General features: G+C 41.8%; 1 protein-coding gene across 4 annotated transcripts in view; it reads right to left on the reverse strand.

The window, feature by feature from the left end:
- Window positions 1-17,406, reverse strand: part of HSD17B2 (hydroxysteroid 17-beta dehydrogenase 2) — an 80,946-nt gene that overhangs the window by 20,136 nt on the left and 43,404 nt on the right. For 3 of the 4 annotated variants that reach the window (XM_041769834.1, XM_041769833.1, XM_041769832.1), the window contains exons 2-3: window positions 12,339-12,551; window positions 8,208-8,393 (exon numbers count right to left, since the gene is read on the reverse strand). In XM_041769834.1, the coding sequence (XP_041625768.1) occupies window positions 8,208-8,393; window positions 12,339-12,551 (399 nt within the window). The remainder of the gene's footprint in view (window positions 1-8,207; window positions 8,394-12,338; window positions 12,552-17,406) is intronic. The other variant, XM_041769835.1, reaches the window with a different exon arrangement.

The following is a 17,406-nucleotide window of genomic DNA, read 5'->3' on the forward strand; positions in this document are numbered from 1 at the left end:
CGTTACAGACTTGCAAGAATCTCTAGGGCCACTTACTTTGGTTTAAAGTCATTTTAATGAATTTTAAATAATTCAATGGGGTGGGCAACTATTACTGTCTCTCAGTAGAGAGGTTCCTTTAATTAGGGTACTTTCTATGATGCACCAGTAACTACACTTTCTAAGCACTGAACCCACAATGCATTTAAATCTTTAGTCAAGACCAGAGGTTCTCCAATATGGGCAATTTTGCACACATACACCTCCCCAGGGGATATGTGGCAGGCAACATCTAAGGATTTGTCATCACGGGGGTGGGGGTGCTACTTTCATCTACTGGGTTGAGAAAACAGTTGCTGCTAAATATCCTCCAGTATATCAGACAGCCCCACACAGAAAGGATTAGCGTCCCCCCAAATATCAATACTGCTGAAGTTGAGAAACGCTGCCCTAGACTCATAGGCTACATCAGCCTATCACGGAGAGATGATAAAATGGACTCTGAGAAGTAGAGTGACCTGCCTGCGATCATCCGATCATCCAGCTGGTAACGAAAGAGCAGGATTCAAACCACAACTGGCTCAAAATCCCCGAGGCTGGAGTTGTTTTAAATTGTTTGTTTTCGACCGTTTTTGTTAAAGCACAGCTTGCAACTGTTTACTCTGCAATTTAAGAGGAAAACTGGCCAGAAAAGGCTTCTAAACCTCTCAAACAAAGATTTTTCTACTGCCCTTTGTACAATCAATCAGAGCCACCTCCCAGTTCCTCTGAGACTTGGTTAAATATTTATCCAACTGCCTTGCAGGGATTTAGGTTAAAGAGCTATTCTATTTCTCTGAGAGGGATGATAAACATGATGACAGGGTTAAGATTCTCCCAGAGCAGGTAAGGTCTGATGTGGAAGTAGTGAACTGTTGGAGTTATCGGCCCAGGGGCTAGTATGTGACAGGGAGCAGTAGGATGGAAGGAAACTCAGTGTCACAATCAGGGGTGGTGGTACCAGTACATGGAGGATAGAAAGCCACAGGCACACATACAGCCAGCCTCTCCGCAGAGAGGCCCCTTAAGTCAGCCACCTGCCAGGTGTGATGCTCCCGCTTACGCACACATCATTGCATATGGTCTCACCATGGCCCTAGAAAGCAGCAATTCTTATACCCATCATCCTATGAGGAAACCACCACCCAGGGGCTCAGGACCTTGTTCTGGGTCACTTAGTTCCCAGTGATAAAGACAGTGTCAAAACCTGGGCAGTTTGTCTCCATGTTGGCTTCCTCTTCTTTTTGAAATCTGATTCTACCTGCAAAGCTCCCCCGTAGCTATGGTGTCTCTCTTACTCTTTCTGTTACTTGTTCCTTCCTTCAGAGATGGGAAATGTGGAAGGGAAGGTTGTATTTAAAATGTGGTTGACTCTTCTGTGTATATCCTAGAAAATAATTTAAAGAAGCTGCATTTCTTCCCTGCCCTGATCCTGGAACTTCCCATCCATAGGAGTAGATTTAGACACAGACTATGTTGACCTTATTCCCACCTGGGAATAGGGTTGAGGCTGGAGCAAACATCCAGCAGTGGGGCTAGTAGGAAGAGGAAGATGGTGGAGGTGACACCTCCACCAGGTTGGGGAGATCTTTTGAGGCTCTTGGTTGTGTTTGACATGGTGGTAACCTGAACCAGCTGAATCAGCAAGGGAGACTGTGGCTTAGTGAGACAAAATATGAAGCCAAAATTCAAATCACAGCTCTAGCTGGAGGGTTGATCACATAACTCTCCTGAACCTCAGTTTTCATGGCTGCAAAATGGGGATACTAATACTATGCAGGGTTATTAGGATCATATATCTGATAGTACCCAACAAATGCTTCAGAACAATTTTTAATATCAGTTAGATGTCCACTACATGCCAGGCACTGTTCTGAGTATTCCAGCATTATAGTTAGTTCTATGGGTTACAACTGTCCTGAGAGGTAGGTTCAATTACTATCCTCATTAACTCTATTTTAGAAGATTAAAAAAAAAAATCAAAGTGCAAAGAGCTTAACTGACTTATTCAGGTCACAGAAAGTGATAGTAATAGCTAAGTCTCACATAGAATTTTCAGTGTACAAACATTTGCACGTGAATGTTCATTGCGTTGTTACTACAATAGTGAAAAAAAAGAAACCCAATGTCCATCGACTGACGAATGGATAAAGAAAAGGCAGTCTGTCTGTACAGTGGGAAATTACTCAGCTTTAAAAAGCAATGGAGTTCTGATACATGCTACAAAACAGACAAACCCTAAAAGGAAGAGGAGGAGATGGTCGAGCCAGCAGTGGGAGAGGGATCTTAACCAGAGGAGAGGTGGCTAACAGTTGAAGACCGTGGGGAGGAGAAAAGAAGCATCTAAAAGACTTTTCATTAAAATGAGTTTTGTGGTATAGAATGTAGCCCTTTCTTCAATCTTTGCACAAAATCTTTTTTTTTATTTAAATTTTAGTTAGTTAAAATACAGTGTAATATTGGTTTCAGGAGTAGAATTCAGTAATTCATCACTTGCATACAACACCCAGTGCTCATCACAAGTGCCCTCCTTTTTTTTTTTTTAAGATTTTATTTATTTATTCATGAGAGAGAAAGAGAGAGAGAGAGGCAGAGACAGGCAGGGGGAGAAGCAGGCTCCATGCAGGGAGCCTGATGTGGGACTCCATCCCGGGTGTCCAGGATCAGGCCCTGGGCTGAAGGTGGCGCTAAACCACTGAGCCACCTGGGCTGCCCAACAAGTGCCCTCCTTAATGCCTGTCACCCATCTAGTCCATCCCCCACCCACCTTCCTCCATCAACCCTCAGTCTGCTCTCTACTGTTAAGAGTCTCTTACGGCTTGTTTCCCTCCCTTTTTTTTCTTTTCCCCCTGCCCATATGCTCATCTGTTTTGATTCTTAAATTCCATGTATGAATGAAATCCTATGATATTTGTCTCTGACTTATTTCACTTAGCATAATACATTCTAGTTTCATCCACGTTGTTGCAAATGGCAAGATTTCATTTTCTGATGGCTGAGTAATATTCCCTTGTGTGTATATACCACATTGTCTTTATCCATTCATCAGTCAATGGACATTTGGGTTCTATCCATAGTTTGGCTATTGTTGATAATGCTGCTATAAACATCGAGGTGCATATACCCCTTTGAATCTGTATTTTTGTAGCCTTTGGGTAAATAGCTGGTAGTGGAATTGCTAGATCGTAGGGTAGCTCTATTTTTAACTTTTGGAGGAAACTTCAAACTTCCACAGGGGCTTCACTAGTTTTCATTCCTACCAATAGTACAAGAGGATTCCCCTTTCTCTATAGCCTCACCAACACCTGTTGTTTCTTGTGTGGTTAATTTTAGCCATTCTGACAGGTGCACAAAATCTTTAATAAAACCTATGCTAAAGATCTGAGCTAATCTGAAGTTGGCTTTGCTTTTGGGGAGAATGCAATAAGGTGCTAAGTGTTAATTCTGCACAATATGAATGGTGAGGAGAAAAGCTGTCCATGTGTTCCTGGGTTGCATAAGTGTGTTAGGGTTTAGAGAAAGTAACATGTTTGGAATAGGAAATTAGGTACAGTTGATAAGTTATTCATCAGAATTAATTACAGTTTGACAGAGAAAGAGCCAAATTAGGATTGTAAAACATGTACTTATCACTGCAACAGGAACTGGTACCTTGCTATTTAAGCTGAATCGAATGGTAACAGTCCTCCAGGCATTTCTACCACAATATTCGAATTGAATACATTGGCCAAATAAAGTTGAAATTAAAAAAAAAAAGAATTGATATCTTACTACGAAGGATATCTGTCTGGGAATTAAAACCGCCAAAAGATATCCTCCAGGAGTGCCTGGAAAGCCAGGGTCAGAGTGAGCCTTGGTATGGATAGCTGATGCTGGGTAATAGAAAGGAAGGCCAGCCCTACAGTCTCTCCCTCCACCACCACCATCGTCCCCGCAATCCCACTAATGTGAGGAACACAAGGAGGAAAGGTAGGTGTACCTCCATTCACCTTTATTTTTTTTTAATTTTTTTTTTATTTATGTATTATAGTCACAGAGAGAGAGAGAGAGAGAGGCAGAGACACAGGCAGAGGGAGAAGCAGGCTCCATGCACCGGGAGCCCGATGTGGGATTCGATCCCGGGTCTCCAGGATCGCGCCCTGGGCCAAAGGCAGGCGCCAAACCGCTGCGCCACCCAGGGATCCCCTCCATTCACCTTTAAAGAAGACCCAGAGGTATTACTTTTCTGTTGCTGTTAACGGCAAAGTACCACAAACTTAGTGGCTTAAACAATAACAATTTCTTATCTTACAGTTCGGAAATAGGTTTCACTGAGCTGAAATCAAGGTGTCAGCAGGGCTGCATTCCTTCTGAAGTCTCTAGGGGAGAATCAGTTCCCCTGGCTTTTTGTGCTTCTCAAAGCCACCTGAATTCTTTGGCTCTGGGTCCCTTCCTCCATCTTCTAATCTCTCTTTGACTCTAACCCTCTCACTTCCCTCTTAAAAGGACTCTTGTAACAGAACCATCTAGATCATGCAGGATAATCTTGGCATTTCTAGCTCTTTAACTCAATCACACTTGCAAGGCCCCCTTTTGCCAGATAAGGTCACATATTCCAGGTTTCAGGCATTAGGATGTGTATTGATTTGAGGGACCACTCACTAACACTGTCTACCAAACCAATTACCTACTCACACCAGCCTGAGACACTTTATTTGGGATTATTTGCTATGCAGCAGTGGATAACTGGAACAGATTTATCAATTCCAGCTCAGTTCCTCTTGGCTGATGCAAACATCCATGATAAAACTACCCCACTGAAATTGTTCTCATGCAGAGGATGGTAGGGGTACCAGGGTCAAGACAACCTAGTGAATTGGGTTACCATGAGCTCCTTTAGAGAACACTTATTAGTGACTGATTGCCTGTCTCTCTTTCTCCATGACCCCTACTTCAAAATGAGAAAAATACCAGGGATAAATTCCTAGATAAGCACATTTTCCAAAATTGCTATTATATTAACTTTGCCAAGAGACACGTCAAGTTGGCATTAAATTGGATGCTAATTTCTATGGATTGGTTGGTTACATATTGTCTTTTATACATGCTTGACTTTCCTGATCCTGTGTTACATTCTAGCTCCTTAACACCCTGCTCAAAATCTTTTCCATTGTTTTGTAAGACTCTTGTCAGCCAAATGCTAGGGATGCCCTTATTTTGTTTTCTGCTTAATTTCTCTGCTTCTCATCACTGATGGAAACTATAAGCAACATTTAAGAATTTTGCTCCTATCTTTTTACAAACAGCTGCTCTATCAGGTACATATGCTTCCCATCTGTTCTGATTTCTTGCTACTGCTTTAACAACTTTATAATACACCTTAGGTGGCTTCTGAGTCCTACAAATGAACTTATTTCTGGAGCTTCTTTGGGACATAAGGATTTAAAACTGGATGTGATAAGGACACCTGAATGGCTCAGTGGTTGAGCATCTGCCTTGGGCTCAGGTCATGATCCCCGGATCCTGGGATCAAGTGCCACATCGGGCTCCCTTCAGGGATCCTGCATCTCCTTCTGCTTATGTGTCTGCCTCCCTCTCAGTGTCTCTCATGAATAAAAAAAAAAAAATTCTTAAAAAAAACAACAACACTGGATGTGATAGGGGAAGACTCCATACATCTTGGTGACTGACTGGGTGGGAGAAAGGAGGGAAAGGCAGAAGGAGGAACAAATCTAAGAAAGCTCAAAGCTCTGAAATTCAACAAACAAGGAGAAGAACTGAAAGAGGAGCAAGCTTTGAATTGCTGATAACAACTTTGGTTTCAGACATGTTGACTTGGCAATGATGGTAAGATAATGGAATGGAAATAGTAAGGCTCATTGTAAAGAATTTGCACATCCAATGGTGAGACTAAGAGTGAAGGTATGTGATTTATTTTAACACTCAGGTTTCCCTCCAGTGGAAATATTTGAGGAGAGAGTATTAAGTCTTGTCTTAGAAAAAGCTATAAAGGGCACCTGGGTGGCTCAGTCGGCTGAGCACCCAACTCTTGGTTTTGGCTCAGGTCATGATCTCTGGTTGTGAGATGGGACCCTGAGTCAGCCTCTGCACTCAATGTAGAGTCTACTGGGATTCTTTCTCTCTCTCTTCCTCTGCCTCTCCCCTGGTTCATATTCTCATATTCTCTCTCTCTCTCTCTCCCTCAAATAAGTAAATAAATCTTAAAAATTGCATTAAAGGAGCACCTGGGTGGTGCAGTCAGTTGAGCATCCCATTCCTGATTTCAGTTCAGGTCATGATCTCAGGTCGTGAGATCAAGCCCTGCATTGAGCTCTGCACTCAGCATGGAGTCTGCTTGAGATTCTCTCTCCCCCTTTCCCTCTGCTCCTACCCCATTCATGCATGCAAGTATATATAATCTCTCTCTCTGAATAAATATAAATCTAAAAAATAAAAAAGACCTTTAGAAGACAAGTCAAAGATGTATGAATGGGTACTCTCTGTACTGTAAATTCTTCACTCCTTCATTCATTCATCCATGTTTCATTCATTCTCACACTTGGATTTCTCCATTGAGCTCCTACATGCAGAAATTAGGCCTACAGCAGGTAGTATGCATATTTGGTGATAATTAAGTAAAACCTTCTGAATGAGCTGCTCCAAGTTGAGAACAAAGAGAGAAAAGAGAAAAATTTTCTTGTCAATGTGCCAAGAAGCAGGCAATTATCAGTTGTTTCAGTAAATATTTGTTGAATGAGTGAGGCAAGGAGCATGGGAGACTTTTTCAGAAGTACCAGGCTATGCTAGGGCACTGAGAAGGGTGAGGTGTCCACAGAGGTAAAAATTCTGAAGGTGAAGTTCAGAAGAAAGATAAGGGTGAAATATTACAAATGTGTTTTCCCAGGATTTGTTGGCTTCAGCAAGGAGCAAGAAATTGGAAATACTTCAGTGTTCTCATACAAGTTAAAATATAATAATCATTGCTCTTAACCACATTAGACTTCTCTCTTTCCATTCTTTTCTTCTCCTCGCTCCCTCTTTTCCTTCCTTCCTTCCTTAGGCCAACCAACAACTTAGTAACACACATTCATATAACAGTTAAGTTCAAGGAAGTTGCTGAATGAAAGCCAGAAAAGGGAATATGGTGGACAATGATAATTGCCTAGTGAACATGAGGAACATCTCCTCAAAAAACAAAGAAGTAAAATAAAACAAAATAACTACTGGATGCCTTGTTAAAAAAACAAAATCTTCTTTGGAACCAACTAATCAAACAGTGAAGAGCAGTATTCTTCTATTCAAAGGCAGGATCCTGGAGTCCAAGCCCCCACCCCCTTGGCTTCCCTTTCATCCATGCAGTGGCCTGAAAGACAATCCCATGGCCATACCCATAGCTGAGTCAGGATCAAAGAAACCCCGGGGATCCCTGGGTGGCGCAGCGGTTTGGCGCCTGCCTTTGGCCCAGGGCGCGATCCTGGAGACCCGGGATCGAATCCCACGTCAGGCTCCCAGTGCATGGAGCCTGCTTCTCCCTCTGCCTGTCTCTGCCTCTCTCTCTCTCTCTCTGTGTGTGACTATCATGAATAAATAAATAAAAATCTTTAAAAAAAGAAAAAAGGAAGTGATATGGTGTACCTTAGCATTATTTATAGAAAGGAGGTTGTTAAACCTTGAACTCAAGTTATTGACTATCTGTTCTTTGAAATTGAAAAAGATGAGTCATTAAATGTCACACCTGACTCAACTATCTTAAGATTGCAAAATGATGGGAAAGATCTTAGGGAAAACACTAGTGGGCCACCAACCAAGGCATAGAGCTCTGGCAGTGCCAGTGGTGAAGACACTTGCCTACTCATCTCACAGGGAACAGCAGAGTGTGCTCAGTTCAAAGAGGGTTGGAAACAGATTACCAGTAACTCTATAAGGGATTTCCTGTCCAAATCTAGGAAGCTTATGTTTTATGAAGATACATAAAATGCTAAATACTCAGAAATGAATAGATGAATTAAGAAGTGACAGTTTGTACTGTGAAAGGATTTGAAAGGCAAGGTTTTATGTTATTAAGATCAATGGTAAACACACAGTTTGACTAATCCTAACCCAGTCCTGCAAGAGCAAGTCCTGTTTTCTTGTTTGGCCCACAAAGAATGCAACGAGCCACGTCTTGCATAACAGGTACCGCTCAAACTTGTGGGGAAAGGCCAACTCACCTGCCATGCTGCTGATGTTTACCAGCCTGCCCTTCGATTTCCTAAGAAGAGGCAAAAATGCCTTTGTGACCTCCACAGCCCCGAAGAAGTTCACAGCCATGCATTTTTTGTAGTCAGTCATGGGAATGAGCTCTCCGTCGGCTGGTAAGCAAATGACCCCAGCATTGTTGACCACAGCCCACAATCCTGAGGACAGAAAGGAATGGCTTTGATAACCAGTGATGCTGAAGAGCAAGAGGATTTTTAACACTTGATCAAGCTCTTTGAGATTTGGGATATAGGCAGATCACTCAAACTCTTGGGCCTCAATTTCCTTGAATACTTAAAACTACTTTCTATAGGGGGGTTGAATGGAGAGTAAATTTGAAATGTTAAGCAGTGGGTCTTTGGAGATATTTTCTTTTCCTTAAAGCACTTTCCTGGACACAGCTAGATATTTGTTGTATCTGGGGACAGATGACACAGCAAGGGGGAGAGTATAAGAGCCTATGACATGTTTCTCCTTCAAAGGACTGTGTAGAGACAGTGTAATATCTTTAGGACCATGCAGGATTATATATGAGCCTGTCTTCCCTTTTCCCTAGAGTAGAAAAGATCCCCTAATCCAGAGAAATAGGAAAACTAGAGAGGTGCCAAGTAATAAGATTGCAGAGTCCCTGAGCCCTAGTCTAAACCCCAACCAGCCTAATCCGTTTGATTACATCAGAATCACCAGAGGGCTTGTACAAACAGATAACTGGGCACCACCTCCAGAAAGTCTCATTTAGGGTGTTTGGGATGGGGCCTGAGAATCTACACTTCTACCAGGTTCCCAGGTGATGTTGATGCTGCAGGTCTGGACCACACTTGGAGAACCTCTGTCCACAAGTAGTGGTTTTCAATCTTGACTACATGTAGAATCACTGGGGCGGGGGTGGGGGCGGGGGCTTTTTAACTCCACCCCCACCTCCCAAAGCCCAGCCACATCCCACCCAATTAGATCAGAAATTCTGGGGTAGAAGACAGAAGGGACCTTGACACTGAATTTAAAAATTCCCCAGGTGATTCCAATGTACAGGCAAGCTTGGGAACCATAGCCCTAAATGGTGGGAAAGAGGTAATACAAAAACTCCAGATATTTTTCAGGTGGCAGGATCTGTAGCAGAGGTGAGGTCCTCTTTACCTGCAGAGGTGACTGAATCTGGGGTATGTTTAGTTAGGCAAACCTGAAGCAGATTCTGAGTTCCCTGAGCCTCAGGTATGGTTTAGAACAATGATTCTCAAGATGTGATCCAGAACCAGCAGCATCAAATGGGAACTTATTAGAAATGCAAATTCTAGGAGTGGGTGGCTCAGTCAGTTAAGTATCCAACTCTTGATTTGGGGTCAGGTCATGATCTCAGGGTCATGAGACTGAGCTCCACTTTGGGCTCCGTGCTGGGCATGGAGCCTGCTTAAGATTCTCTCTCTCTCTCCCTCTGCCCTTCCCCTTCTCTCTTGCACGTGTGTGCTCTCTCTCTCTCTCTCTCTCTCTCAAAAAAAAAATGCAAGTTCTAGAACCCCACTTCAGACCTGTTGGATCAGAAACTGGTGATCAGAAATTGTTGCTGAAGCTCAGCATCTGTGATAGAACATGCTCTCCAAGTGACCCTGGGACACACTCCAGAGTGAGAACCTGTGGTATATACAGAAGCTGAATGAGCCTCAGTGCTAGCAGAGACACAAATGGCAGGAGGTCCAGCCTTTGATGGCATCAAAGAGGTGGGTGGGCCCCAAATTGCACAAGGACTGGACAGAGCATTGAACATCTCAGCAGGGGCCAGCATAAAACACTGATGATCGAAGATGAAATGTCTCATCCTCAAGAATTTAGATGCTACCCTGGGGAAATGAGGTGAAGCTCAAACTGAAATGGTTTTTGCCACATGGCAGAAAGAGGGCTCAAAATAGAAACAGAATTGAGTTGTAGAAAAATTACATTTCTCACACATACCTGAGCTGGTGGTCTGACATTTACACACAGTAATGACTGGGAGCATTAAGTTAGATAATAGCCTAGCTGATAATAAGAGCTCAACAATTAGTATGAGGATGGTGATGAGTGCAGAGTGCTCACATTTCCAAGTGATGGTTTTCATTCAGTCAGCCTGATGCATACCTTTGACAGGCAACATGCAAGGCAGCAGTTTGAGGATGCACTAGAATGGAGGTCAGCAAACTTTTTCTATGAAAGGTCAAATAGTGAATATTTTAGTTGCAGGCACTACTGTTTCAAATCTGCCGGCCATTATACTCTAAGAGCAGCCACAGTCTTCATCTGTAAATGAATGAAAATGGGAACAAAGCTCCAATAAAACTTGATTTTGGGACATTGACATTTGAATTCCATATAATTTTCACTTGTCAAAATAATATTCTTTTTCTGATTGTTTTAACCATTTAAAATTGCAAAAACCATCCTGAGCTCAAAGACTGAACAAAAATAGATGGCAGATCTATATAATGTTCTTTAAGTGACAGTGTCAGAGAGAGAACAGATTTGTGATTGCCAGGGATTAGGGATGGAAATATGACTCTAAAAACATAGCATGAGAGGGGCACCTGGGTGGCTCAGTCAGTTGAGCATCTGACTCTTGATTTCAGTTCAGACTGAGATCTAGGAGTCATGAGATTGATCCCCACATTGGGCTGCCCCAGGTTTGGAGCCTGCTTAGGATTCTCTCTCTCCCTCTCCCTCTGCCCCTCCTCCTTAGCCCCCACTGCCTGCTGGCACTCTCTCTCTTAAAAAAAATTATAAAATAGGGGGATCCCTGGGTGGCGCAGTGGTTTGGCGCCTGCCTTTGGCCCAGGGCGCGATCCTGGAGACCCGGGATCGAATCCCATGTCAGGCTCCCGGTGCATGGAGCCTGCTTCTCCCTCTGCCTGTGTCTCTGCCTCTCTCTCTCTCTCTCTGTGTGTGTGTGTGTGACTATCATAAATAAATAAAAAAATTAAAAAAGAAAGTTCCCAACTTTATAAAAAAAAATTATAAAATAATAAATTAAAATGAAAAATGCAGCATGAGGGAGCTTGGTGGTGATGGAACAGTTCTGTATTTTGATTGTGGTTCTTTGCACAAAGTTACACACACACACTTGTATGTATAGGTGGTGAAATCTAAATAAGCTCTGAGGATTATACTAATGCCAGTTTCCTGGTTTTGACATTGTATTATGGTTATGCAAGATGTTAACATTGAGGGTGACTTGGCAAAGCATGAACAGGATCTCTCTGTACATTTATTGACAACTTCCTGTGAAACCACAATTCTTTTAAAATAAAATGTTAAAAAAAAAAGAAAAGAAAAGAAACAGGCCGTAGTTTGCCAGCCTCTGCTTAGAATTTAAGCAGGCCAATAAGCCCATTACGCCTATGGGACCTATTGTTTAAAGATAATTAATGTTACTTAATTATTAAAAATATGTTAATACTTATGTAATAATATGCTGCATGGGAACATAGATCAGGGCCAGCCCTCTTACAGGATCTGGGGTTTTGTCGTTTATCTACAGGTCCCAGAGGATTCTTTAGGACACATCCTTCTCAGTGATTTTAAACTCTTGTTTGACGGCTTTCCTTTCTGTTTGATTTGAGAGGCTGAGATTGAGAGAACTTCAAGGAAAGCAGACAGAAGGTGTATTGGCAATTTGGTCTCAGAAGAGGATTGCTCTTCAGAATTCTGGCCATAAAACAGCATGGACTCACACACTGGAAAGTTTTTTCACCACACCCTTACATCCCTGGTTGCTGACATGGTATTTCCATATCTAGAACCCATTGCTTTATCATTCAGTATGGCCAATGCTACCTCTCTGAGCCTCACCAGAGGGGTCTGTATTGAATATCTCCTTGAATAAGACACCATGAAGTCACACTCATAAGAGGGATAAGCATGAACCCAACAAGAGAGAAAGCAGAGCTAAGAAACAGAGACTGAACCCTGATGACATTTTTTAAGGATCCAGACATGCCCAAAGCCAACAGGTGTCCTCAAGATGTGATCAGCAGCCAGAATGGACTAGAGAGTAGTGGTTAGGAAAGGATGGAATCAGTATGGGTCATTTGCTAGGAGAGTAAGTGGCAATTGAGGTCATGGACAGATGAAGCCAATACCTCTGTCCTGCAATTTTTCCACCACTTTGCTGTGGGCGTCTTTTATCTGTTGCTGGTCGGTGATGTCCATCTGGAGCACAGAGAGGCGCTTGGAGCAGGTTCTTCGCAATTCCTCTGCTCCTGATCCCTTTTCATCCAGAACTCCCACAAATACCGTGAAGCCAAGCTCATCTAGATATTTAGACAGAGCATGACCAAATCCGGAATCGCCACCTGCAAGGGATTAAGACAATACAAAGTGGGTTCAAACCCAAGTGCCAGGAGAAATTACTTAATAAGGAAAACACTGATACTATGTATGATTGCCCATGTTTTCTGGAGAGAGTGGGACTTGAGGAAGTTTCTTTATCTGCTAAATGGGAAAATGGGCAGAGAAGCCAAAACAGACACACTTCTCTGTGTAAAAAGAAGTAAAGAGGAAGGAGAATTACTGATGGTGGGACGGTCTAGGAGTGGTTGGTGGCCAAAGAACTGAGGAGGGAGAGCTATGGTAAGACGTCTACTGGATATTTTTCTATTAATCTCTGCTGTGTCATATTTAGTGTAACCTCCATCACTCCATAAAATCTTCGTGACTCATTCATTACAAATTAATATTTTGGAGCTGGTTTTAGGTTTTAGAAATGTAATAAAATGTTAAGTCCTGGTTCGAGTGGACAGAAGTCATTAACAAGAAGCTTCCCAGTTCCTTCTAGGTTATGAAAGATGGTGGCTCATAGCCATCTGCACTTCTTACTTCCTTGGAACTTTTTCCCTCACGATGGCCTTCTCCCAAAGCACTGAATAGACATCAATCTTAAAAAGAAGCTTGCAATAGAAACCAGATAGAAAGCCCTAAATGCATTGCTTAGTGTAAATAAGCAGATGACATAATATGTAAAATACCTCTCAGAATTTGAGATGAGAGTTTACCCAACCCAGTCTGCAGGATATTATGGACCTCGTAAAAATTGTTTTATACCAACAAGTACAAAAAATAGGTATCTGAAATTCTGAATGAAGGCAACATAGACCTAAAATCACCTGTTGAGCCATAGCAAAATAAACATGTCACAGTTAATATGTCTCTCAAGCTCTAAAGATGAGAAATCATCTTCTTTTTTAAAAAAGATTTTTAAAGATGAGAGACACAGAGAGAGAGGCAGAGACATAGGCAAAGGGAGAAGGAAGCTCTCCAAGGAGCCCAACGTGAGACTCGATCCCGAATCCCAGGATCATGCCCTGAGTCAAAGGCAGATGCTCAACCACTGAGCCACCCAGCGTCCTGAGAGAAATCATCTTCATATTGGCTGTGTCATGTGGTCTTTCCTGTAAACCTTGAGAGGTCTCTCTCTCTTTTGTTTTTTTAAGATTATTTATTTATTTATTTGAGGGTGTGGGGAGAGAGACAGTGAGAGCACTGGGCACCAGCAGGGGGAGAGGCAGAGGGAGAAACAGACTCCCTCCTGAGTGAGGAGCTCGAAGGCACTGAGCCGAAGGCACTGAGTCGAAGGCACTAAGCCACCCAGGCACCCCAAGGCGTCTCTTTTATCAGCAGCCAGGGGCTATATATAGTCAGGTATCTATCTAGGAATTGGAAAATACAGGAAATCAGAGAGCACACTGACAATCAACTCAAGGATCAGTATGTAAGTGATCAGAAAAGACATTTGACTTCCAAGCTAATAAGACCTGTCTGCAATCTGAATGGAAGTGTTACTCTTCCTAAGAAGAGGATGATCACCATCAGAAGACAAAAGGACAAACTCAACACCATAAAATCAAACAATCTGATTTAAAAATGGGCAGAGCACTGAATAGACATAATTCCAAAGAAGACATCCAGATGCCCAACAGATACATGAGAAGATGCTCAACATCACTCATCACCAGGGAAATGCAAATCAAAACCACAATGAGATACACCTTACACCAGTTAAAATGGCTAAAGTCAAAATAACAAAAAAATAAGAAGTATTAGCAAGGATATGGAGAATAAAGAACACTCATGCACTGTTGATGGAAATGCAAATTGGTGCAGCCACTATGGAAACAATATAGAGGTTCCTCAAAAGATTAAAAATAGGAATATCATATGATGCAATAACCCGACTGTTGGGTATTTACCCAAAGAAAGCAAAAACACTAATTCAAAAAGATACATGCATCTCTATTTTATTACAGCATCGTTTATAATAGCCAAGAAATGGAAATAACCGAAGTGTCCATCAGTAGATGAATAGATAAGGAAAATATGTTTTACACATACAGGACTATGACTCAACCGTAAAAAAGAATGAGATCATGCCATTTGAGACAACATGGTTGGACCTACAGGGTTTTATGCTAAATGAAATAAATTGGACAAATACCAAATGATTCCATTGATAAATGAAGTCTAAAAGAGCAAATGAATAAACCAACAAAAAAAAAACAGAATCAGACCTATAAATACAGAGAACAAACTGATGATTGTCAGAGAAGAGGGGGACAGGGGTTCGACAAATGGGTAAAGGGGAGATGGAGATACAGACTTCTAGTTAGGAAATGAGGAAAAATGTAGCATAAAGAATACAGTCAACGATATTGTAATAGTCATGTAACAGGACAAATAGGAGCTACATTTGTGTTGAACATCATATAGTGTATAGCTCGTCAAATCACTAAGTAGTGCACCTAAACTAATGTATCACTGTGAACCATACTCAAATAAGAAAGAAATAAAGAGAGAAAGAAAAGAAAGGTTAGAGAAACAGGCATTTACATGCATTGCTTATAAATGTGAAAGATTAAGTCGATGCCCATTTTCAATGTGCATATCTTTTGTCCAAAAAAGTCTCACTATCTGTCCCAGAGAACAAACACATATATTCAGAGATACACTAAGCGATGTTCTTTACAGCACTGTATATAATAACAAAAGAAATGACTAACCTAAATGTCCACGAATGGGAAAATGAGGACATAAATTATGGTCCCTATAATGGAACATGACAGCAATTTTAAAAGACGGGGTAGAACTATATAAACGAACATGGATTTTGCTCCAAGATATTTTGTGAAGCAAAATAAGTTACAGTATAATGCTCGTTAGATAGAATCCAATTTATGCCCTCCGGAAAGGGAGGGAGCTAATTCTATACCTGTCTGTGTGGGAATGTAAAAAAAAAGAAAAAAAAAAAAAAAAGAATTTGAAAGGAAAGACACCAAAATGGTAACAATAGTTGCCCTTAGAGGGAGAGGCAGGATGGAAGGGGTCTGATTTTTAATGTCTTCCATTTTGCTATAAGAAAGTACTTATTTTTGGATAATTTCTCTTGTTTTTTAAGATTTATTGAGAAAGAGAGAGAGAGAGACAGCACACACAAGCTGCGGGGAGGGAGGGGCAGAGGGAGAGAGAATCCTGAAGCAGATGCCCTTTTGAGTGGGGAGCCAAGGTGGGGCTTGATCCTAGAACCCTGAGGTCATGACATGAGCTGAAATTACCATTTAACCGACTGAACTACCCAGGCACCCCTAATTTCTGTTCTTTTAAAGATCATTCCAATTAGAATGAAAATTAGCCAGCCCTGTAAGTGTAGGAAAAGGTGGAACAGAGAAGGCTACATGGCTGGTGTGTTCAAACACTGCCCGAGAGAGAGTGGCAGCCTTAAGACAAAGTGTGGGCACTCTTGTTCCTTCTGTTGTAAGATTCCCCCGTAGTCTGCTCTGTTGTGGATCTGGACTGAGCGGCACCACCGCGTCACATCCCACGTGTGGGGTCGAGCATAGTCTCTCCCTACCAGGCCGGGTCTGGCACATCTCACCTGGGCCTGTCTCCTGAATGCACTAGGTCCTTACCATCATTTGGGGGAAGACTGTATATTTTTTTCATTTGGCTTTTACCAGTTTCTGGCTTTTATTTTCAATATATTTTTGCTAAACTTGTTTCACAAATTTAAAAAAAAAAATTTCATAGTAGGCATCCCTACTATGAAATGAAAGCATCTAGTTGCCATAGTTGATTGCATTTAACTTCTTAAAAGTTATAGTTGACACTATGTTACATTAGTTTCAGGTGCATAATATAGTGATTCCACATGTCTATACATTATGCTATATTTACCAACTACCATCTGTCCCCATAATAGCACTGTTATAATACCACTGACTATATTCCCTATGCTGTTCCTTTCATCCCTGTGGACTTAGTCACTGCATAACTGGAAGAAGCTTGTACCTTCCACTCCCCTTCACCCATTTTGCCCAGCTCCTAGCCCGTTCGTTCCCCTCTGGCAACTACCACTTTTCTTCTTTGCATTGTTGCATCTGTTTTTGGTGTTTTGTTTATTTGTTTGTTTTGTTTTTTTAGATTCCATACATAAGTAAAATTATATGGTCTTTGTCATTGACTATCTGATTTATTTCACTTAGCATGATACCCTCTAGGTCTATCCATGCTGTTGCAAATGGCAAGCTTTCACTCCTTTTTATGGCTGCATAATATTCCAGCATGCATTGGGGGGGGTGGATGTACCAATCTTCTTTATCCATTCTGCTATTAATGGATACTTGGGTTGCTTCCATGTGTTGGCTGCTATAAATAATGCTGATTGCATTTAATTTTTGCTCCATCTCCTTCCTCCTCATATATCCACGTGCATCTATGCTCAGGGAACTGGCCTCTGTGTATGCATGGTTCACGACCTTGGCCTGGCCAGAGGAAGAGACAGTAGCATTTGAAGCACACACAAGTATCTGGGCCATATGACAAATCTCAGCCTGTTAGCATGTTAGAATTGTCGGTCTTCTAAAATATAATAATATGCTTGTACAACGGTTTTGAGAGTCCAGTGAATGTGGCTTTGCCCTGTAGAAATAGATCTACAGCTGGACAAATCCAACTTCTGAGTCTACAGCGGTGAGGCCAGATCCTAGACAGGAGCAAGATCATGAGACAGTAGGTGCAATGTGTGCAACCCTTTTCTGGAAACCCCATATGTCACTGGTGATCAGTACTGTCTTGCAAAATTATTCTCCAAATGTCAACAGTCAAGATTTCCTTTCCCATTTTACACATGGGAAACCTGAAAAGGAGAGATACTAGTGT

The sequence above is a fragment of the Vulpes lagopus genome, chromosome 10 (assembly GCF_018345385.1).
Source record: "Vulpes lagopus strain Blue_001 chromosome 10, ASM1834538v1, whole genome shotgun sequence".
Classification (NCBI taxonomy): Eukaryota; Metazoa; Chordata; class Mammalia; order Carnivora; family Canidae; genus Vulpes; species Vulpes lagopus.